The sequence below is a fragment of the Mya arenaria genome, chromosome 6 (assembly GCF_026914265.1).
Source record: "Mya arenaria isolate MELC-2E11 chromosome 6, ASM2691426v1".
NCBI lineage: Eukaryota > Metazoa > Mollusca > Bivalvia > Myida > Myidae > Mya > Mya arenaria.
In genome coordinates this window covers 69,654,434-69,679,935 of record NC_069127.1, presented here as the reverse complement: position 1 = coordinate 69,679,935, position 25,502 = coordinate 69,654,434, and the positions used below count along the sequence as shown (strand labels likewise).

Genomic DNA, 25,502 nt, shown 5'->3' with positions numbered 1-25,502 from the left:
TAATACAAACATTCAGATTTATCGTATTTCGGTTAATGTTTCTGTTAGGCAAATAGGAATTTATAGTGATACCTTATGTAAACAGAGGGAGATATTTAAAGCCAGTGGTCAGTTCTACATCTAGTATCTTTCACCACATTGGATTTAACTTTATAAAAATAACATTGGCTTCTTTTAGCGAAATTAATGTACTAGTAGTTTACTGTGTATTATCATTACTTTATTAAGAAGTTTCAAGCACATTTTAAGCTTGTGAACTAAAAGCCATCTTCAGGGTTGCAGTTTTGTGTAGGCTGGAGTAATCATAATAATTTGTCTTTTCAGAAATGTGATCTAAGTTTATGTAGCATAAATGCAGTTTTTGGAGAGTAAACTAGGGAGCAAAATAATGCAGTCTACAGTATAGGATATTGGTTCATTTCAAAGGTATGGGCATTTATCTAGTTGTCACTGGTTTTAGTTTTCAATAGAGTAATGTGTTGCAATATAATATGCATTTGAAAACTGCTTGCAAGACTATAGTAACTTCTGATATTAATTCAAACTGCACACTAACAGTTGACCATTGACAATAATGATGCATATGTGTTGGAAGGCCTGTTACTTTTGCTATAATATTTGTTGAGTTATGTCCCCTGATAAACTGGAAACAAAAAAAAATCCATACAAACGTTGGCATACACTTGTTGCAATGCACGTGTTAAACTCATCTTTTGTTTACAGGAAAGCTACATCAAGACTTCGGGCCTAGAAAAATATCTGTGTCATACATCAACCTGAGACAGTTGCAGTTTAATGGCAGATATCTCCTATACATGGGGTGTTTGAATCTCTTTTGACTGAGGTAAGTCATTTTTAGCTCCTTTTTTATATAGAAAAAAGTCAACGTTCTGTCATAGCCAAGGTGTAGCTGTCAGTGCTGCCAGCATCTGCGGCATCATTGTGCAAAACTTTGAATGTTTGTTATATCTCGCAAACAGTTATAGATATTCAAATGAAATTTGGTTAACACTTTGCCTAAGACAACATTATGTACATGTAAAGCAAGGCTGGTAACTCTAGCTCTAATAATTGTCGAGTGACGCCCCATGTTCACCTGTTACAATAACAACAATGGACAAGTGCTCACTCCACAGTGCTCTTGTTTAATACTCTTTTGTTTCCAGGAAAGCTGCATAAAGACTTTGAGACTAGAAGAGTTGGCTTTTGTCATCCATTGACCTGAGACTGCTAGATGATAACTCCTTTACATCTGTGCTGTTGTATCTTTCTTGATTTTGGTAAGTCATTTCTGAGTTTCAACCTTTCTCATCTCTTAGCAAGCTAGCTGTTTCTGTTGAGTGCAAAGCATGGCATGCACATAGCGATAACATTGTCTGGTGTCTTCATTGTTCGCAGCATCAACTTAGAAAGTGCACCCAGACTTAGAATCAAACTGAACATCCTGATAGCTCAGTGGTAGAGCGTCTGCTTCCATGTTCAATCCCTGACAACTAGAATTTTCATGGGTTATCCTAGATCCCAACATCAGAGTAAAATACATATCACCTCATTTATGACAAGATCAGAATTTTAAGTTGATATAGCCATTACTTAAATTTTTCAAAACCAAAGAGTTATTGTTTAGGCTTGCAACTAATTTTAACAACTGTGTTCATGAGAAGGGAGTGCGCTTTACTACTTAAGTGTGCTAACCAGACAACCAATACATTTTGTTGAGCCTGCATGTGGTGAGTTTGACATAGTGGCCACAAAGTTTGGTGTATGTCTATCTTTTATTGGCTTGTGTAGGCTTTTACTTGGCCATTCATGATAAGATTTTGAAATAACTTGGTACAAGTGTTGACCATAAGAAAACCATTTCTGTAAGTCAAAGGTCAAGGTCACACTCAGGAACCACATTGGTCAGATATTCAATTATTCTTGTTCTTGCTTCTTCCCCATCACTTTCATGCATTGCCATCAACTTTCCAACAATTACATCCAGGTTACAGCTTTTTCAGAACTTTTCCATGATTTTGACGTTGGCTGGTTTGCAATGGTTGGTGTTGATGTTTTGCAGACAAATATCTTATTTGATGTATAAGTTTATTTCTTACACCAGTGATGAAAATTAACATATTTTCTTGTGTCTACATATTATTGATATTTCATATTATGTTTTGTTTTTAAAACCAGACACTACTTCAAATGTATTATTCATAAAGCTATCAAATGCATGGTAAAACAGCGTGTGTTACTGGAAGGAATATATATGAGGAAGCCAAGGAGACTCATTTCAATTAATTATGTATATATATTGTTATCGTAACTCTTTGGTGGTTTGCATATACTGTAGATTGATTTAATTTCACAAGGTTTTTATTTGCACGTCTTTTCTTCAAAGGAGAAAATAGAGATATTGTCATAGACTTGGTGTTGGCATCTGCGAACGTCAAAAGCTTGGCCATAATGTAAAGAAAGTTCAAGAGACATGAACATATATAAATCTCTTAAAGTGACACTCTTATTCAAAATCAATACATACACATGTATAACAAACATAAAATTTGAGTGATAAATCTTTAACTTCTTACTAAATAATGCATTTATGGAACATATTAATTACTGATAACAAGATTGTAACTATGTATTTAATAGCTGAAAACCCAAAAACATTAAATGATTGGTGAATGCTTAAAGATTTTAAGTGATCTACTATAGTCTCATAAGGTAGAAATATTGTGTTTTCTTCACATTTCTTTCAAATTCAACTCGGTATCCTTCATAAGAACCATCGTTTTCGAAATTTGTTTATCTTTTCTGGTATATTTTAACAATTTATTTTAATTAATGGTTGTAAATCTTATTTGGGAGTAATAGTGCATCTTTAAAGCTATTCAAATGAGTCTTGGTACACATGTTGCCTTAAAAAAACACTACATGATAAGCCATGGCCAGAACTCCAGCTGTAATAATTGTTGAGTTATGCCCCTTCAAAGAAAAACTGAGCATCAATGATCATGTTGTTCTTGAATATACTGTATATAGATGATATTATCATAAAATCATCTATATACAGTATATTTAAGAGCAACATGAAAACCCACATATTAAGTTAAGTGGGTTTTGTTTTTGCTCATGTTTTTGATTCCATCATGCCCCAAATTCCAGGCTTCAATCAGTCTATATGTATATCACCCATTCAACTTCAATAACGCAATGCCATTTGATCAGGATTGGTCTCACTGTGACCCCATATTGGGTCACTGATCTATATATCATACCAGAATGGTGCCCGATGAATAAATAAAACATTTCCAACAAATGTTGGTGTTTTGATCAATGTAAATGTGATATGTACGTATTGGGTCACCTACTAACACAATAACTTATTCACCTAGTCTTTTGTATAGAGAAAAGTTGACATAAATATTGAATGAACTGCAAGAGGTTACAATTTCATCGTTTATATTTAATATTGGATTAGTGTGATGACATTTAACCAATGGTGTATGACGTTACAAAATTTTGTCTGATCTGTTGTACAAATATATAATATTGATATTTTTCTTCAAAATTAAATAATTAATGCAGTGCAGAAGAGTTTTTATAAATAAAAATCGCTATGAATAATTATTCAAAATTTAGGTATACAGATTGATGAAATATTTTGGAGTATTTATGCTGTATGACCACAGAAGTGCATGCTTGCAAATTTGCCTAGAAATGCTTGCCAATTCACAGAATATGCTCGCATGCCATCCTGTGTTTGTACAACATGAAATGCAAATCCTATCAAGCATTCAAAAGGGATTCATATCATTATCGCATAGGGAATACTAAACGCAACAAAAATGGTCAAAACACAAACAAGATCGCAAAAATATATCTCGTAAAGTAATAGCTTTGTACAGTTTTGGCTTTTGTTTATGTTGCCAAAGACACAGAACATGTGTACTGCTATGGAGATTGTTTGATGCAAGCTAACTTTGATCAAGGTATTTGCTAAAAAGAAAGGCATCTTTTCTGATGGTATCTAAATATTTAATTCGTGGTTTACACTAGCAGGCATAGCCTTTGAGGGGATCAGGTAGTTTGAAGTTTCCAATTAATTAAATAAGCTGCTGGTATTACATGGTAAAACAAGGTGCGTTAATCTATTGTTTAGACAATGAATTATTGAGGGTTACATGCCAAGACACATAAGCTGCAGTATTAAAGTATTTTCTATCAGAATTTTGAGATATATTTGCATGCATCATAGTTGTAAAAAAAAAATATTAGATTTTTTTTTTTTAAATTGGCAGCATGGTTAGAACCCACTATATAAAGGTATTTTCCAATGGAATATAAACAAATATTGTGACAGACCTTAGCCAAGAGTGTGGCTTAACTTCAATAACAAGTTTTTTTCATGCTTTTGTTGATATGGGTAGAGCTCAGCAGAATTTTTATACAAGAAGTTTTAATGTTATTTTATAGGACATGGTGACTATTTATTGTAAACCAATAATTCTTTACTGACACCCGGAACAATCAATATCCTCATTTGCACAATTCGCTCTTCAGAAAGTTTTCGCAGAAGTTGGATACTGGGGTCTATCGTGCATGTTTGAATTTCTCACCAAATTATTTTTCCAGCATGTTTTTTCTATGAACATTTTCAGTGAATGGGAAAAAGAGCGTTGCAAAGTCTGGCTCCTGAGTTTCGAGAATTCAAGGAGGCTCAGAAGAACCAGCTCAGAGCAGATTGACACAACTACTGTTACGGGACATTTTCGAACTGTCAAACAAATCTACGATGATTGTCCTGTGTCCATAGTCATTGATGGATGTTTGAAGTTTCATTGGTGATCTGTGGATTAATGGTTTTAACTTTTGTAAGAAGTAAGTACCTGTGTTATATAAACAGTAAAGACTTCATTTCGAAATATTTTGATCTGTTAAGGATTTGTCAGGTTTAGTGCTTGAAAGTTGTTAACTATTTGGTATAGTAAGGTAATATCATATAATTGTTTGATTAATTGTTTGATTAATTACAAAATATTTAACATGTGGTTAACCACGTAAAGTTATTTTAATGGAAATAGTAATTGAAAATTTAGTTGTGACATAATGAAAAATCTATTCATGTGGTTGTGAAAATCAGTTGTTTAATTACTTAAGTATATATTGTGTAAATTTTACAATACAATTATTTGTAGAATTAAAAAGAAATCAGTTTGTTTATTTTTTTTTAATGAAATTTGTTCAATAGTTTTCCTGGGGCCAAATTAATTTCTTCTGTTTGTTTAAATTTGAAATAAAGTCGTTTACAATGATTATAAAGTCCTACTTGGAGGTTTGATATTTGTTAGGTTGTGTACAATAATATTGGCTTTAAAATGTTATTGTTCAACAAACATTTATGTTTAACTTTGGTGTTTAATTGTTGTAACATTGAGTGAAAATTTCAGTGCAAATTTATAATGTCACACTGTCACAATGCTTCAATGAGTACTGCAATTTAGTGAACATTTTTTCAAATTGACTTTTTATTCTTCAATTTTCCTTTATTATTTTGAACAGGGAGTTTACTATTATTTTAAAGTGTCAAAGGCAATGTTGCTACATCACTGTATCAAAATTAAATTGGCAAGGGTTAGAGTGCTCTATTTGTATAGAATAGAAATCAGCTCCTCGCCCAGGAGTTCAAGCATATCATTGTCACATTCTCTTTAGTTTAAAAATATTTAAGAAGTAATAATGACCAACAAAAATTCAATGCAAAGAAATGAGAATTCAGTTGGAATCTAAACGCTTATAAAAATCATTTTCTTTAATAGAAAAAAGTTACGTTTATTATCTGTTTTTCATCTTTATTGTCTGGCTGTCATATGAATTTTCAAAAACTTAATAATAATAATATATTTATATTAGAAGTGTTAATTATTGTATTTGAGTGTTATAGCAGATATGGTTTCTATTTTAGAGAATAAGTGCCAACGGCATTGTAAACTATACTTAAATTATTAGTTATTAAAATGTACTCAGAATTATAGTGAACAAGAAGCCGTCAGAACCTTCTGGTGGAATCAATATAGGAGTAAACATAATTGCCTCTCTAATGAGTACACTAGCACTAGTTTCTACCCAGGTGATTGAGCCGATATTTTTCAAACATTTTTTCAGCTTATAACTTTTTTCGCTGTCAAGCTAAAATAAATAAGTACAAAATACATGTTTCATTATGTAGAAGTCATTACACGTTTACAAGTTTTTCTTGTACTATGTTTTAAAGTGATTCCTTTGTTTTTGTCTATTTACATAAACCCCCATATCGGAATGGGAACCAGTAGGGGGAGCTTTACCAATTGATAACTAGGGTGCAGATTGATTACAGGGCTATTCACTTATACTGCACGCTTTTTATTGAACATTGTCATTGACAACATGGTGCAAAACAATTTCGGGACCGTCTTCCCTCATTATTGAAAAGATTTTTGTATAATATCAATAACTGGGGTTGTTGGTCCAGTGTACTTTTTGAACTTAATAATTCTAAAAAAAATCTTAGCATCATAAGAGATTTCACATTCCTCTGTTAGGTTGCTTATATCGTCTGGGACCAGGAAATATCTGTAATTTGATATAAACTTTACTCATACGAAAAATGACAAAGATTAATGACAAGCATTACAGTGTAATATATTGCTCTAGTCTGCATAAGAAAATTGCTCCCAGAATGAGTGTGCTTGTAAGATTTTATGGTTACCATATTTGGATATAAAAATCCTGAGCCAGGGGAAATGAAATTACTGTTGCTACATGAATTTTCAGGTTGTTTCTTATTTTTTTTAATCTAAGAACAGTATCACTATATATATATATTATAGCTTCATTATGAATGTAAACAGTGGTTAAGTTCTATATTTTGATTATTTTCTTATCCGTAAGGAATACACTAATTCAAACTAATATTTGTGCTAGATTATGCACCATAATTGAGTGTGCTTTTAGCTGGTCTGTTTTTCGCAGAAAAAAAGTTCCAGGCATTGTTATAACCTTTGTGTCATCGTCATCATCAACTTCATCTGTGTCAGCCTTGTGCATGAGCATTGGCAATGACTCAAAAACTTTTCAAGATATTGAACTTGGTACACAATCATGTTTCTGGAGACAATACACCCAAGCTCAGCAAGGCCCGTAAATCTGGATGAAATAGTTGTTGAGTTATGTCCCTTGTTTAGCTGAGGAAAAACAAAACAGATGATAAATGGTGTTTGCTGGACGGCACTCTTGCTAAATCTTGTATCATTGTCACCATTCTCTTTTCCTTCCTTTTTGAAAAATATTATTGCTTCACGGGGGCAACAATGATATGAACGCATGGGCTTACGTTATTTATAATTGAATGTGCTAAATTTATATATATATTATATATATTCTGTATACTGCTAGATTGCCAAGTGCATCAAATGATATGAATATTTGCATAAATATTGGTCTGTATCATATGTCATTGTGTTTCATCAGTAAAAAAGACATTATCTATGCCATTTTATTTGGTGTTCCGGAAACAAAAGTGTACATGTGTAAGTTTAATTCTCATTCTCAAACCACCTAAGCGCAACCAGATAATACGATATCCTGGATATTACCTAGTGTTATATTTGGGTAATTTTGCAGACAGTTTTATTGGAGTATGCCAATTTCTTCGGTCTTTTCCAAGCCCCTAGTGGCTGATATGATATACCAGCGATGACATAGTCCTATTATCTTCTGGTTTGCCTAGATTACGCCAGAAAATAGTTCCGCTGGGACACCGAGAGATGAAATGTTATTCTGCTACATATGTCCGCAGGGACGCCTCAAACAGTTCAGACCCGTAGATCATAGACAGTGTTATATCTTGATTCCAAGGAAATGATATACCAGACGTTATGTGTTTTATGATTATTTTTTTCATATCAAAAGTAGGGTAGTTATATAACTATATTTTATACTCGGCAAAAAAGGTATTGCGACATGCTATATGAATGAAATATTTGTGTAGATTTTCTAGTCTGATTTGTTTTTTGTATTGTTTCATATGAAACAAGATTATCAGCCAGCTATTTGCTACCAAATTTGAAAAGATTTATTAGAAAATACATAATGTTCTATTCCTCTTGAACACATAGGGGTAAAGCATGAAAAGTCACCAAAAAGCCCTCTCTTTGTTAATGTTCAAACAAAGTCCAATATAAAGTACTCATTTATTGAACTAATGACAAGATTATGGTTCATTCAGTATCACATAAAGAATGATGTTGCGCCATGTTTTGCATTATTAAATGATGCTAGATCATTAATTTTGACTGCTATCTAATTATTTGAATTCTGAATAAAACAACAAAGAGCCAGCGCCTGTGTCCTGTCTGACAAGGGTTGATCATCGTACATAATTTAAGGGCAAGATTGCATGTTCTTAGTGGCACTGACTTATGGGAAGATGTCTTTTTCCAGTTCTTGGAAGGAGGTGGTTCTTGAAGCATGTGTAAGACCCTTTTCAACAATAAATATTTTATTTTATTTTTAAGCTGAGCAACTATGGCTAAAATGATCGAGTAGTTTCATGGTTGCCATGTATTAATAGTATACATGTATACATATTGCATAAATTGTAAGTAGTTATGCAAATGGTTCAGTTTTATATTTACATGATTAAATATACATGTAAGCCAAATAAAATGAAATCTTCAAATGCCCTCATTACGTAAACCCCTACCCATATCAAGTATTTTTTTATGCTGTCATTAATTTATAAGAAGTGTATCATCTTAATGTTACGGTAGGTCACAGAGTGTACATTCTTTGCAAAATGAACAGCACTTGTGACAGATAAATATTTGATTTTGAAATATCGGCATTAAAACATGTTATTGCATAGCTTTTTTGCCGAGTATATATTTTGCATTGTTGGGATGTAAAGTTTGTGATTTCCTTTTCATTTCTTCAAATACATATCTTGCATATGATAAAAATCCGACTACATTTATTAAGGTATACACAGTTTAATATTTTTTTCAACAACTTTTTGCAATCATAGTTTGATTTACTTAATTATAGAAGTCTAATTGATAACAACATGCTATAATAAATCTGTCAAGCTTTGTCATAATGCTATATATTACAGCAACTTGTGTGACATATTGATAGAAAAAATAGTAAATGATACATATCAGTACATTTTTGTGTTTAAATACATCATTCTTCTATTACTATACATGACAAATGATTTAATAATTGCCAAATATGACACCCTAATTTGTAATAAACTCCTTTTATCTATTGTCAAACATTTGCAATTTTAGATCTTATTTCTACAAAAGAGTTTGTAACCCATGCAAGATACATTACATAAAGCTTTAATTTATGAAATATGCTATAAATACTTACATCAATAATGTTTTCATTGTCAAATTAGACTCCTTTTTAAAACATGTTATTTTTATTGTATTTGTTATATAACAATAAGCCCATTTTCTTGTCTTCCGGAGCGTTTCATGTTAGATCAATACATTATTTCTGGAAAGTTCATATCCAAATACTGGAAATATTGGATACTTTGGTACTCATTTTTCAAGAAGGATTCTTCAAATAATTCAAAGAAAATCTATAGCATTTACTGAACATGAAGCAGTTTACAACTTGGCAAGTTTCACCGTTAAGTTTTAGTTGCTCATCATTTAAAAAAGATGTTTGTTCAGGAATTGTCTTTGTAATGTTGGTGTTGTTGTTGTTGTTGGCAACAGTGTCATTGTTCCTATGTGATGAAAGTTCTATTACTATATCATTACAAACGGTTACACCACAACAGTAATAATGCACTGACTCTTAGCATATGCCATCACTCATGCTTAAAATGTTAGAGTTGTGCCCCTTGAGTACTCCCCTTGAGGTCTCCCCTTGAGTCCTCCTCTTGTTTCATATATATATAAAATTGACACATGTTTACTTTAGCATGCAAAGCTCTGTAGGTTAAATGACTATTTTAATCACTTGGAAAAACCTCAGCTGTCTCTGCTGTATGATTTAGAGCCTCGTATGTATACCCGTTCATTCAATAGTAAAGGTAGTTTGTAAAATATTAATATTAATTAATATTAGTGTTTTAACGTGTATTTTTTATTACTAAGTTCAAATTGTATTAATCATTAAGATTCTTAAGAGTAAAGTCCTTAGGCTGTACTACTAAATTAAAATTCTGACATTACTAAACCGTTGATATACAGAGCAGTTTGTGTTCGAAGGAAAATGGCCAAGGTGTTCCAACTGTAGTTAAATGGAATTGATTGACACCTTGCATTTCATGACATGTTCTATTGAAGCAGTCATATAGCTAAGTAGTAATCTGTTGGTCATGAAAACGTCGAAAGTTAAAGCCTAATTTAAATAATACTATTAAAATCTTTTCTTGTTGACCTGTTGACAATTTCTAATGCTACTGTAAGTTTTGTTTGTTTTGACTTTGTTCTTAATATGTTGACAAATCACTTTCATACCTTAATGACCGGTAAACAAAGCGAATCTGTTCGTTATTTATAGCTTAGCTAATCATTGTTTCCAAGGTAGAATGTTATGATGAATTATATAATTCAAAAGGAATTATAACTTTTTATCAGTAAATTTATGTAACATGTTACGTTTAAAAAGATTGGACATCGAAACAAAAACCCAACCTTGTGTGAAATGTGTTTTAAAGTTATTTATAATAGTTGGCTTTAATTCTTATAATTGTTTTAAATTAAAGTAATTAAAGTTGTAAAAGAAAATGCTCTATTTTGCTTAAAAGCATTAATAACGCTGTTTAATTGTGAATTAGTCAGAAGGCTTAGATTTACAAAAAAAATAATTATAGTATTTGACACTTACTGTTTGGAGTTTGTTCATAGAATTTAAGTAAGTAAAATAATTTAACATTCTATATTTAGCAAGTGTGGAAGTAAATTAACCCTTTGCATGCTGGGTAAATTGTCGTCTGCTCAAAAATGTTGTCTGGTTTATTCCAAATTTCTTTCAATTTACTTGAAACTTTGGGGATATATTGACTGAGTGGCAAACAGCTTGGAACCTGACCAGTCCTAGATCTGGTCTGGTTCCAAGCTGTTTGCAAAGCCTTTAAAATCGCCATCAGCAGCCTAAGGGTTAATATAGTGTTGTGATAGCCTTCCTAGTACCGTTCACATATATGGGAGTAAATGTTGAGACAAAAACATGGAAAACACTCAGAAACATCATACAATTTTGCGACATTTAAAGACCCTTAAAAGTCTTTTCCATGGAAGAAAGTGTGTTCCCTGATGTGAACGAATCACAACTAATGCTTGCTCAATTATGTGATAAATATCGAGGGTAATATATTACACAGCGATTAATTGTTCCTCTAATTACAGGGAAAAAATACAATGACAAATCAAAGGACCCAGAGAGTGCTAACATATTTAGAAAGGATGGTGATAAAAAAACAAAATGGAAAATTTAAAAACAAAATCTGCTTCAGAATGGTATTTCTCGTTTTCACTCAATTCACTGTTCGCCACTGTGTCATATTTATGTCTCCCCCTCTCTGGGGGAGACATATTGTTTTTGCCCTGTCCGTCAGTCCGGTAGTCCGGTAGTCCGTCAGTCCGTCAGTCCGTCTGTACGTCACACTTCGTTTCCGATCGATAACTGGAAAACCGCATGACCTAGGATCACCAAACTTGGTAGGGAGGTTGGTCATGAGGTGTAGAAGATCCCTATTGTTTTTGGGGTCACTAGGTCAAAGGTCAAGGTCGCGGCGACCCCCAATGTAAAAAACATTTCCGCTCAATATCTTGACAATGGTTTGACCTAGGTTCACCAAACTTGGTAGGGCGGTTGGTCATGAGGCAATAGAAGATTCCTATTGTTTTTGGGGTCACTAGGTCAAAGGTCAAGGTCGCGGCGACCCCCAATGTAAAAAACATTTCCGCTCAATATCTTGACAATGGTTTGACCTAGGTTCACCAAACTTGGTAGGGAGGTTGGTCGTGAGGTGTAGAGGATCCCTATTGTTTTTGGGGTCACTAGGTCAAAGGTCAAGGTCGCGGCGACCCCCAATGTAAAAAACATTTCCGCTCAATATCTTGAGAATGGTTTGACCTAGGTTCACCAAACTTGGTAGGGAGGTTGGTCGTGAGGTGTAGAGGATCCCTATTGTTTTTGGGGTCACTAGGTCAAAGGTCAAGGTCGCGGCGACCCCCAATGTAAAAAACATTTCCGCTCAATATCTTGAGAATGGTTTGACCTAGGTTCACCAAACTTGGTAGGGAGGTTGGTCGTGAGGTGTAGAGGATCCCTATTGTTTTTGGGGTCACTAGGTCAAAGGTCAAGGTCGCGGCGACCCCCAATATAAAAAACATTTCTGCTCAAAATCTTGAGAACGGTTTGACCTAGGTTCACCAAACTTGGTAGGGAGGTTGGTCATGAGGTGTAGAAGATCCCTATTGTTTTTGGGGTCACTAGGTCAATGGTCAAGGTCGCGGCGACCCCCAATGTAAAAAACATTTCCGCTCAATATCTTGAGAATGGTTTGACCTAGGTTCACCAAACTTGGTAGGGAGGTTGATCATGAGGTTTAGAAAACTCCTATATTTTGGGGGGTCACAAGGTCAAAGGTCAACGTCGCTGTGACCTCTAATGTAAAAAAATATTTCCGTGCAATATCAGGAGAATGCTTTGATCTAGGTTCACCAAACTTTGAAGTGAGGTTGGTCATGATGTCTAGTTGATTTTGCAATCAGTTGGTCAAAGGTCAAGGTCACTGACCTTGAGGTGAAGAACCGGTTTCTGCTCAATAACTCAAGAACGTTTACACCCAGGAACTTCATACTTGGTATGCCAGTTAGTCATGACTAGTTGATGGCCCCTATTGATTTTGGGATCCATCATTGATTATTTCTCACCTACGACCACACAATGGGGGAGACATGCGCTTTTTCAAAAAAGCAATCTCTAGTTTTCTGATGCATTATTAGTTCTTGATCATGCATGCAAAAACATTTTGATGAAAGTTCAAAACATATGCACAGATCAGGGCCACTGAAGACTATAAATTATGTACAGATTTACCTATAACCTTTGCTAAAATAGGTTATTTTCAACAATAAAGGTCAGTACCTGGGAAACTCGGATCCCTTTTTAATTGTGAACATCAGTTTGAGATTGATATCAGAAAATGACATCTATATAGGGTGTGGTGATTGTTATATTAAAAAAGCTGATAACTTTGAGCAGGGTAGGAAATGAAGGTTTTACAGTCATTCAGGTTTTTAGGCAGTGGTGTTGCTATGGGCACATTGCTAACAGGGTAAAAACTACATGTTTTACAGTCATTACTGACATTACTAAACCGTTGATATACAGAGCAGTTTGTGTTCGAAGGAAAATGGCCAAGGTGTTCCAACTGTAGTTAAATGGAATTGATTGACACCTTGCATTTCATGACATGTTCTATTGAAGCAGTCATATAGCTAAGTAGTAATCTGTTGGTCATGAAAACATCGAAAGTTAAAGCCTAATTTAAATAATACTATTAAAATCTTTTCTTGTTGACCTGTTGACAATTTCTAATGCTACTGTAAGTTTTGTTTGTTTTGACTTTGTTCTTAATATGTTGACAAATCACTTTCATACCTTAATGACCGGTAAACAAAGCGAATCTGTTCGTTATTTATAGCTTAGCTAATCATTGTTTCCAAGGTAGAATGTTATGATGAATTATATAATTCAAAAGGAATTATAACTTTTTATCAGTAAATTTATGTAACATGTTACGTTTAAAAAGATTGGACATCGAAACAAAAACCCAACCTTGTGTGAAATGTGTTTTAAAGTTATTTATAATAGTTGGCTTTAATTCTTATAATTGTTTTAAATTAAAGTAATTAAAGTTGTAAAAGAAAATGCTCTATTTTGCTTAAAAGCATTAATAACGCTGTTTAATTGTGAATTAGTCAGGCTTAGATTTACAAAAAAAATAATTATAGTATTTAACACTTACTGTTTGGAGTTTGTTCATAGAATTTAAGTAAGTAAAATAATTTAACATTCTATATTTAGCAAGTGTGGAAGTAAATTAACCCTTTGCATGCTGGGTAAATTGTCGTCTGCTCAAAAATGTTGTCTGGTTTATTCCAAATTTCTTTCAATTTACTTGAAACTTTGGGGATATATTGACTGAGTGGCAAACAGCTTGGAACCTGACCAGTCCTAGATCTGGTCTGGTTCCAAGCTGTTTGCAAAGCCTTTAAAATCGCCATCAGCAGCCTAAGGGTTAATATAGTGTTGTGATAGCCTTCCTAGTATCGTTCACATATATGGGAGTAAATGTTGAGACAAAAACATGGAAAACACTCAGAAACATCATACAATTTTGCGACATTTAAAGACCCTTAAAAGTCTTTTCCATGGAAGAAAGTGTGTTCCCTGATGTGAACGAATCACAACTAATGCTTGCTCAATTATGTGATAAATATCGAGGGTAATATATTACACAGCGATTAATTGTTCCTCTAATTACAGGGACGTGTTCGGATCAATCCTGCTTAAGGTGAGGCTTCATCATTCATTTAACTGACTGATAGCTATTGATTGGAGTTTACCTGTGGTTGTCTCTTTAATAATGCAGTATGTATAATGAGACATGTACATCAGTTACGTCGATTTGGTATCGACTGTCATTTAAAGAATGGGTATCAATTAAAATTGAAGTTAATGATCAAGTATCTTTGTGTAAATGATACTGATCAAGTTGTCCAGTGTATAGATGTTTGGTTCCACTCTTTGAAATAATTTGCGGGAGTAGTTTCATTTTTTGTGAACATATTAAAATTTTGTGGCTTAATATTAAAAAAAGCTGGACTTTTTCATATAGGTGATTAAAATGCCTTAATATCAAACTTATATGATTTAATTGTTTTTCTTTTTTTTTAGCATGGCAATTTTTTTTTTAATAATATACCTATGGAAATATTAAAATGTTTATTATTTTGTGCTGAATGAGATCACTATTTGTATATTATACAAGTGATAAGCGATGTCACAAATCTGAGTGAAACTCAAATTAACATAGTATTCTAGGCAAAATATAATATTTAAACATACTCCTGTTAATAATAATTCTTAATATTTAGGTAAACAATTATTTATACTTAAATAATTATTGTATGAGGAAATAGCTCTGCAAGCAATTAATGTAACAAATGTATATCCGAGGTGAAATAAATTTTCTTGTATCTTGTATTTTGTATTTTGGCTGTAGATCTAGCTAACTCTATAGAATGAACAAGGTCAACATGTGCCAGCCTCTTTTCTTTTATTTTAGCTAAAACTACTGCCTACAATATGATGTTGTATGTTTTATGAACTACAGTAAAACACCTTAAATGCAAGAACTCAATAACAGCTTCTATTTTTATATGCGGTTATTGCTTTCTTGCACTAGGGTGAATGTAAACTGGTGTTAACATTCATTAACTTATAATACACTGTACCATATGTTGGTCTTAATGAATTGTTTCTTCAGAGGAGGTGTCTATAGCTGAAATATCCATGTCAAACCAATATTTGGATTCACTGTAATATTTATACCTATATATTGCCATATAAAATGGTTAAAATGTTTATGGGACATTAGACTATAAGATTTGAGACACTTATTTTGTTGACATACTCCGGCTATTGGGGGAATATTGTAAAGGAATTATTTGAAGGTATGATCTTGATGTTTGCGGTTCTCATGAGTTAAAGGTATATTAATAGTTTATGCTATTGTTTAAAAAAAATCAAAGACGGTTGTAAAAAAATATTAACAATACTATTTTGTAAAAAAAACATTAAATTATTTGTTAAAAATAAATCACCAATTGCTTCATTCAAAAATAAATAAAAAAATCATTTGTATTATTATTTATCTTTTAACCTATTGTATAAGTTTCTTTTCTTCTTTTTTTATCTAAAGTCTTTGGTCTCTTTCTTTTTCATGAAAATGGTTAAAAATGTCAAGTATGCATTGGAGTGTCTGAAAAAATATTTCTGTTGACTGTTCCCATACTTTTAACATTGTATTTTAAACACAATAGAAATATCACTGTATTTTGTAGGTCACATTACTACATTAATCTTTGAGTTTATGATATAACAAATAAATGTAAATAATATTGTGTCAAATCAAGCAGAAGCGTTCTGACTTGGGACTAATGGACACACAAGACCTCATGTCTTTGTGGTCGTAATCAGAACATTTTTTTTCTTGGAATATTTTCAGTAAATTTGTAAACACACTTCCCCTCAACACATTTTCCCTTGGTAATCTGAGTCATTAGGTCACATATGTATTATGTTGTGCAGTGAATTTTCCCTGGAAACTATGTCAAGGGCCTGGATTGTGGGAAAATTAGCTTAAGTGTGAGCAAGCAAATTTTGGATAGCTGTTTGTTTGTGTTTTGTTTCATATGATTATCTACCATGGATTATTTTTTATTAACTTTCTAGTAAGTGTTTGTCAATGGGTTTTTATATGCCATAATATTGTGTTGATATTTTGCTTTTATTTAGGCGTTGTTTAATACACAAATCACAGAATTGTTAGATTCATGAAGGCCTATTTTTGGCCCTCCCAATTCTAACAAAAAAAGCCATTGTTATGTTTGAAACCTGTTTAAATAATCTTTAAATAAGGCAACGTTATGGAAAGATGTGGGGTCACGTTTATTTTATCTAGAATATTGTATATATCTGCTCATATAATAACATGGATTTCAAGAACCATTTTAGGGAACCTACCCCTTCAGGTCTGGAGAAACCTCTAGACTCAGTTCATCAGTTTTATTGGCATTGATATAAAAATTAGATGCCAATTGTGGAAAAAATACAATGAAAAATCAAAGGACCCAGAGAGTGCTAACATATTTAGAAAGGATGGTGATAAAAAAACAAAATGGAAAATTTAAAAACAAGATCTGCTTCAGAATGGTATTTCTCGTTTTCACTCAATTTGCTGTTCGCCACTGTGTCATATTTTTCTGATGCATTATTAGTTCTTGATCATGCATGCAAAAACATTTTAATGAAAGTTCAAAACATATGCACAGATCAGGGCCACTGAACACTATAAATTATGTACAGTTTTACCTATAACCTTTGCTAAAATAGGTTATTTTCAACAATAAGGTCAGTACCTGGGAAACTCGGATCCCTTTTTAATTGTGAACATCAGTTTGAGATTGATATCAGAAAATGACATCTATATAGGGTGTGGTGATTGCTATATTAAAAAAGCTGATAACTTTGAGCAGGGTAGGAAATGAAGGTTTTACAGTCATTCAGGTTGCTAGGCAGTGGTGTTGCTATGGGCACATTGCTAACAGGGTAAAAACTACATGTTTTACAGTCATTCAGGTTGCTAGGCAGTGGTGTTGCTATGGTGACATTGTGAACAGGGTAAAAACTACATTTTTTACAGTCATTCAGGTTTCTAGGCAGTGATGTTGCTATGGTGGCATTGGGAACAGGGTAAAAACTACATGTTTTACAGTCATTCAGGTTGCTAGGTAGTGGTGTTACTTTGGTGACATTGTGACTAGAAGATATAATATTAGAATTGCTGTCATTTCAGATTACTAGGCAGTGTTGTTACTATGGTGCTATATATTGTGACTAGAAGAGATTATTTTAGTTTTACAGTCATTTCAGGTTGCTAGGCAGTGGTGTTAATATGGTGACAATGTATTGAGTAGAGATGATGTTTGAATAACTGTCATTTCAGGTTGCTAGGCAGTGGTGTTGCTATGGTGACATTGTGACCAGGGGAGATAAGCCATGGAGGAGATGAAAACACTTGTGTTCAAGTCTGCTGAGACGTAAGGCGTCTTTGACTTTATCCCTTATTACATGTATGCACAAAATTTACTTCCAATGCAACAGGCAAGCGAAAGGTTTGTTTTCTTCCCTGCACTTATTTCTAGCAAGTGTTTTAATTTAAATTACGTTAATGAATTGCTTAGTCTTGGTGTTGTACAAAGCAGAGGCAAAGTGCCCCACATTTTTAATCATGGCCAACTCTGACAAAACTATTTCACAGAAGCTTAGCAAACACATAACAAACATGAATACATATTCAGTTTGGGAGTAGCAAGTTAAATTACTCAGGCAAAACTATTGGTGCCCCTTATCAACTGAGAAAATAAACAAGCATTTGTATCCACTAACAATACTCTTGTCTTGTCAATATTGACATGCTGAATATTTGAAAAAAAACAAAGCCGTATTATGATTCATGTTCAGTTTTTGTGTTCCTAAGATCAAAAGCACATAATTATTGATATAGACTGTATTCAATCGCATTTGCCATCCTCTTTTGGATTTATTTATAAAGCTGTAAAAAAAGCAGCATCAGCAAAATATCAGCAATTAATGCCTTTGTAGCTTCTTCTTCAGACTTCTTGTTCTATTTCAAGTATCTCTTCAGAAAGAAAATGTCAGATGTATGTAAGGCTAGGAAACTTTGAAACCTTTCTTGAGAAAAGGATAATTACTTTGTCAAATGACATTCAAGTGGTGGCACAGACATATTGCTTTTTGAAGTGACTGGGAGCCAACCAAATCTGCCGATACATCAATGGGAACCAATCAAATGTGTCCATACATCACCCTGAAGATTGATCTTGGTCATTAAATGCTTGTCTGAGGTCAAGCAGCTTATTACTAAGAACAGATTAATAAAAGAGCATTGGAACTGATCCACTGCTCTGCTATTAAAGAGAAAAACAAATGAAGAGAAAATGGCTTCTGTTTTAACTTGTAATTTTCTACATCATGCAAAAGTAATGAGTATCTTTAATTTCATGGGAAAATCTGAAGAAAGTATTGGATTGTGGAAAGAAATTGGCAAAAAAATAAAATTGCAGAAATTTAATTTAGTGATGAAATTTAATTCTACTGCATCCACAGTTTATTGCTCTTACATGACCTTCTATGATTTATTTGTTTCCATCACAACATACTTCAATTTAAAGGCTTCATTAAATTGTTTTGTGCCATTTAAATAAGAAAAGATGTAATATTTTTGTCAGTGGTATCAAGGAGCCAATTTCTTTTATAATTTAGTATGAAGCAGACATAGCAATCCTTCTGATTATTATATTATATTTTTTTGGGTGGCGGGGGGGGATCCATATTTCCCATAATGGCAATGTAAGAAAAAACTTGAATGGCTACATTAGGAAAAGCCCATCATGGCTATATTAGAAAATACCACAATGACTTCAATAGAAAAAGCCCATCATGGCTACATTAGAAAATACCACAATGGCTACATTAGAAAATACCACAATGGCTACACTAGAAAAAGCCCATCATGGCTACTTAGAAAATACCGCAATGGCTACACTAGAAAAAGTCCATCATGGCTACTTAGAAAATACCACAATGGCAACACTAGAAAAAGCCCATATGATGGCTACATTAGAAAATACCACAATGGCTACACTAGAAAAGCCCATCATGGCTACTTAGAAAATACCACAATGGCTACACTAGAAAAAGCCCATCATGGCTACATTAGAAAATACCACAATGGCAACACTAGAAAAAGCCCTTCATGGCTATTTAGAAAATACCACAATGGCTACACTAGAAAAAGTCCTTCATGGCTACATTAGAAAATACCACAATGGCTACAGCAGAAAAAGCCCATATGATGGCTACATTAGAAAATACCAGAATGGCTACAGTAGAAAAGCCCATCATGGCTACTTTGAAAATACCACAATGGCTACACTAGAAAAAGCCCATCATGGCTACATTAGAAAATACCACAATGGCAACACAAGAAAAAGCCAATCATGGCTACTTTAGAAAATATCACAATGGATACACTAGAAAAAGCCCATCATGGCTACTTAGAAAATATCACAATGGCTACACTCGAACAAGCCCATCATGGCTATATTAGAAAATACCATAATGGCTACACTAGAAAAAGCTCATCATGGCTATATTAGAAAATACCATAATGGCTACACTAGAAAAAGCCCATCATGGCTACTTAGAAAATACCAAAGTGGCTACAATGGAAAAAGCCCATCATGGCTACTTAGAAAATACCACAATGGCTACACTAGAAAAGGCCCATCATGGCTACATTAGAAAATATCACAATGGTTACCCTAGAAAAAGCCCATCATGGCTACATAGAAAATATCACAATGGCAAAACTAGAAAAAGCCCATCATGGCTACTTAGAAAATACTAAAGTGGCTACAATGAAAAAAGCCCATCATGGCTACTTAGAAAATACCACAATGGCTACACTTGAAAAAGCCCATCATGGCTACATTAGAAAATACCACAATGGCTACACTAGAAAAAGTCCATCATGGCTACTTTAGAAAATACCACAATGGCTACACTAGAAAAAGCCCATCATGGCTACATTAGAAAATACCACAATGGCTACACTAGAAAAAGTCCATCATGGCTACTTTAGAAAATACCACACTGGCTTCACTAGAAAATACCATAATGGCTACATTAGGCACAATATCTGCATTTGAAATGACCATAACAGCTACATTGTTGGCCCCTAAGGGTAACACTAGAAAATATAGCTACATTGGAAAATACCATAACAGATTTATAAGAAAATACCTTAAGGGCTTTATTAGAAAATACCATAACAGCTACATTAGAAAATATCATAACTGCTACTACCATAAGGGTTAAATTAGAAAATACCATAAGGGCTACATTAGAAAATACTGTAAGGGCTACATTTCATTAGAAAATACCGTAAGGGCTACATTAGAAAATACTGTAAGGGCTACATTAGAAAATACTGTAAGGGCTACATTAGAAAATACTGTAAGGGCTACATTAGAAAATACTGTAAGGGCTACATTAGAAAATACCGTAAGGGCTACATTTCATTAGAAAATACTGTAAGGGCTACATTAGAAAATATCACAACAGGGGCATGTTACTGAGCAATTATTCTTCTAGACATCAGAATGATCATTTAAATTCCTTTTGATTTTGGTCTTATGTTCTGCCATAAACCACAGACATTGTCTATCTTTCTTCAGGACTTCTTATACTTTTCTTGGATTGTTATGAAAATTTAAAATGCATTGATAATGACATCTTGCACCAAATGTCAGCTTAATATAGGTTGCCATGTTATTACTTAGTTAGATTCCAGGGCACAGGTTTAATAGGCAGCGTAGATTCCATGTAGCCATTATGTGGTACTGATTTCAGGAGAATTGTGTATAATATCCGTTCTGCGAAAGTGCATTTCCATGAAGTATCATGAGGCAGAGGAACATGTGTTTATATCAGAAACAACAACCAACAAAAACACCTATATTGGTAACCTGCGTTTTTTATGTAGGGATTTAATTAAAGACACCCTTTATATTACCTTTAAGTTATCCTTAGACATGTCTCAGAGATTCCATTCAGCCTATTGGTCAGCTAAATAATATTAGACACTTAGATTAGCAAATTGTATTTATGACCATAGTCCATATGAATTCAAATAATTTATTATATCAGAATAGGTACACTTCGGTTAAACTGCTAAACGATATAAATGATGGTATTGAAATTATTATTCAAGCAAAAAAATGAAATAAACAAAAAAGCAATAATATATGAATCAATAAGAGGTTAGAAATGTCTGAAATTATGAATGGAATAACATGAACTAAACATTAAGATGCAAATGAATGAATCAGTTCTTGGAAAACGGAGAAAATAAATATCATGAATGAATCCTTGCTAAGAAAGAATTAGCAATGAAAGTAAGGCATCCAGATAGAATCTGTCAAATCAGCAAACTATAAAGTGTCCATTCCAATCAGTGCAAGGTCTTCTTTTTCCTAGAATGGCATAACTGATAGACAACCCCAGCACCTATCTGGCTTTTTCATCTGGCCAATCAATCCATATCCCTCATTTTTAACAGCAACAATGTTTACATTTTGTATGATTTCCGAGATAAGTGATCTGTAAATGAAAATTAAGATAAGACCTCTAATGATGGCCATTTATGGTTCACTTATCGGGAGAAATCTTGTTTCCTGCAATTCTATTGAAAGGACTTGTGTTTATTTACATAATCAATTACAGGAATGGGTTTTCAGAGATGCCTAGAATTTCACCCTGGTACAATGGTTTAGGGAATTCAATTACAGGTTCTATACTGCAAATAGGCTCATAATGACATTCCAATTCTAACTGAAATGACCCAGGCTTTTGTCATGGCAATTTACTAGAAGTACAATGTCTGTAGAAAATTATGGAAATATGTAGGATTCATCTGAGAGCATGTTGCGAAGAGACAGCGGACTCCAAGGGAGATGTGACAGGGTTGAACTGGATTGTTTATTTGTTAATTTGAGTTTATGAAGGTCTGCCTGCGTCCATTGGCTTCATTATGGCTTGACCCCGCCGTGACGCCATCACGACTTAAATTGTGTTTAAATGCCATACGTGACATGAGATAGAAGTGACAGCAATTCGCAGTCAAATCCAGACATTGGAAGAAGAAACAGAGTGAGATACAAGTTATCCGGGTGCAATACCCTAGCTCTTTGCGAAGAGACCTCTTGCTTCTTTAACGTGCTCGGTGTAAAGCACCGATACAGGGGATACAACTTTCCTGGGTTGAACCAGTACTGAGTACGCCACTTTTTCAAGCACTACCCTTTAAATGCCAAGCGCCAGGCAAGGGAGCTACTTGTACCAGCTTTTAACGTCTTTCGGTATGACGCGGCCCGGGATCAAACCCACGACCTCCCGCTCCGTAGGTGGACGCCTTGACCACAAGGCCATGGAGACTCTCGGTGGGTTGAACATGATGATAGCCATTCAGCCATTTATACTCAGCAGACCTGTATATCTCAAGTACTGACTCACTGATTGGTATCCCTGTGACCAAATATATCACAGCAAAATAAGGTCACAAATAGTGAACAAGTGTTTGAACATCAAAGCTGCTCACAAAACAGTAATATTTCCACCAAACCAGCTGCTGTAAATTGGGACTTTTAAGGGCAATCAGAGCTGTGGCCAGCTCAGCTTATTGAGACCATTAATGGAATGAGGTCAATTGAGCAACTACCAGTCTTCTCAATATTTAGACCACCAGCATTTGTTTTCATTGACCTAATATTTGATTACTTCATCTTTTACCAGAAGAAAAGAACAATCATGTTTGATATACTCAGGTCATGATTGTTTCCTTTTCTCCAGGTGTGCATACATAGTCATTACTGAGGTGGGTGTTTCTCTGGATTAAGAATATGTTTTTAATGGTAAGATTTTTCTTTGATACTCCAGTTTGCCCAGATATACAAAACAATTTTGTTTTTTTTAGTTCCCTTTGAATGTATACAGTTAAAATGCTTCATGTACGTCCCTAACATCAGAAGTGCAATTTTGGTCCAAAATTATTGAAGTTTTATTATTGAAGCTGAATTGTCACAAACAACTTGGGGCAGTTATATATGACTTGTATGTAATGGTTATAACCTTTAGTTGTATTAAAACCAGTTTAATGGTCACTAGTCCAAGACCTCATACTTTACCATGCATGTACTTTAGTGTGCGTAGCAGCTGAAATTATTTCATACTTTTTATCCCCCGCCTATGAAATAGGGAGGGGGATATTGAAATGTCGTTGTCCGTCTGTCCTTCCGTCCGTCTTTCCTTCTGTCCGTCCTTCCTTCCATCCGTCCGTCACCTGCGTTTCCTCAGTAACTAGCCGGTATAATTTCATGAAACTTAAAATAAATATGAACCACTATACTGGAATGATGCCCGTCCAAAAAAAATTTGATTGGTCAATTGTCCTTGGAGTTATTGCCCTTGATTTTTTGAAAAATGCACATTCACAGCCATTTCTCAGTCACTAGCTGGCAGAATTTCATGAAACTTATTATAAATATGAATTACTATACTGGGATGATGCCTGTTCATTTTTTTTTTTGGATTGGTCAATTGTACTTGGAATTATTGCCCTTGATTTTTTGAAAAACTCTCATTTACAGCCATTTCTTAGTAACTAGTTGGTAGAAATTCTTGAAACTTGAAATAAATATGAACCAACATACTGCGATGATGCCTGTTTATTTATATTTTGGATTGTGTAATTTCTATATGAGTTATTTGCCCTTGATTTATTAAAAGATCCATGTTTGCAGCCTTTTCTATGCAACTAGCTGGTAGAATTTCATGACACTTGGAAAAAATAAGAACCAACATACTGTGATGATGCCTGTCTATTTTTCTTTTGGATTGGTCAATTTTCCTTAGAGTTATTGCCCTTGATTTATTAAAAAATCATTGTTTGCAGCCGTTTCTCAGTAAAACCAATATGCTTATCTTATTCTTTCTGAGATTTTTTTAACCTTCAAGCACAAACAAGCCATCAAGCACAAACAAGCCATCGTTGGCGGGGGATATCTTTTCACTGAAAATGCTTGTTTCATTGGAAATATAAAACACTGTTCATTCATCAATAGCAGGACTTTCCAGGTCACGTAGCATAAAGGCCAGTTCCATGCACAAAGCTCTCAAGTACTGTAAAAAGAGTTCTTCCTCTTTAATAGTAGGATTTTGAGATAGTTTTGCACAAATGGTTAAATTAATTTAGAGATTTATGTACTTGAATGAGGTCAAATGTCAAGGTCACACTTAGAGGTTAAATTTCATAATTTTATGTCCAGTTTCATTTTCAATTATTATGTCCCTTGACCACAGAGAAAAAGATGAGCAATTAAGCATTCACTTGCAGTTCTGAAGTAATACTTGGTTTGTGGTTTGATCTCCGCCAGGGTTCCTTTTTCATGGCCTCTCTTAATGGACACCAGTAATGGTTTCTACCCAAGAAAAAAACTCAAAAGTGAGTCTATAAGCTAGTCCAGCTTTCATCACAATCAATGCTATATTTCTTAGTATAAACTAAGAAATACAACATGCCACATAATGAGATTAAAGTTCTCTAAGCGATGCAGTCACAAAATCAGGTCCTCTTGATTCTGCATGGATACAGTTAGTGACATAAATGAACCGAGAAACTCTGTGCTAGTTTTAAAACAATTAACACAGATGATTGTCACACAAAGAAATGACTGACCTACCTATAAGACTGACCTACCTATAAAGTGATTTAATATATATCATCAATAAATAATTTCATGTGGATGTACAATCCCCTGGATTGATTTGCCAACAACCTCAGACAAGTGACTAATGCACCAGTCAATTGTAACCACGTCCCCCCAGGTCCAGGGGTATACCGGGGATAGCCAGGGAAATGGGCCGTGTTTTTACCTTTCAGGTGGCCCCGCAGTGCCGGGTGAATGCAGTGGTTTTGTCTTCGCACACAATATAGCGGGAAATGGGCCTTACCTTGTTTGGACCGAAAGTCAAAGTCCCCGCTATTCCCCGGACCTGGGAGGGCTGTGGTT

General features: G+C 34.0%; 1 protein-coding gene across 3 annotated transcripts in view; it reads left to right on the top strand.

The window, feature by feature from the left end:
* Window positions 1-88: 88 nt before the first annotated feature.
* The window catches only part of LOC128239287 (arrestin domain-containing protein 4-like), an 80,256-nt gene continuing 54,842 nt past the window's right edge, over window positions 89-25,502 (top strand). Inside the window, exons 1-6 of one of the 3 annotated variants that reach the window (XM_052955868.1) lie at window positions 89-107; window positions 325-426; window positions 724-844; window positions 1,167-1,280; window positions 4,650-4,869; window positions 17,795-17,888. In XM_052955868.1, the coding sequence (XP_052811828.1) occupies window positions 17,848-17,888 (41 nt within the window). In that variant the 5' untranslated portion in view covers window positions 89-107; window positions 325-426; window positions 724-844; ... (1 more) ...; window positions 4,650-4,869; window positions 17,795-17,847. Of the gene's footprint in view, window positions 108-324; window positions 427-723; window positions 845-1,166; window positions 1,281-4,649; window positions 4,870-4,922; window positions 4,981-16,501; window positions 16,521-17,794; window positions 17,889-25,502 lie in introns of those variants that run through there. The other 2 variants (XM_052955869.1, XM_052955870.1) reach the window with 2 other exon arrangements.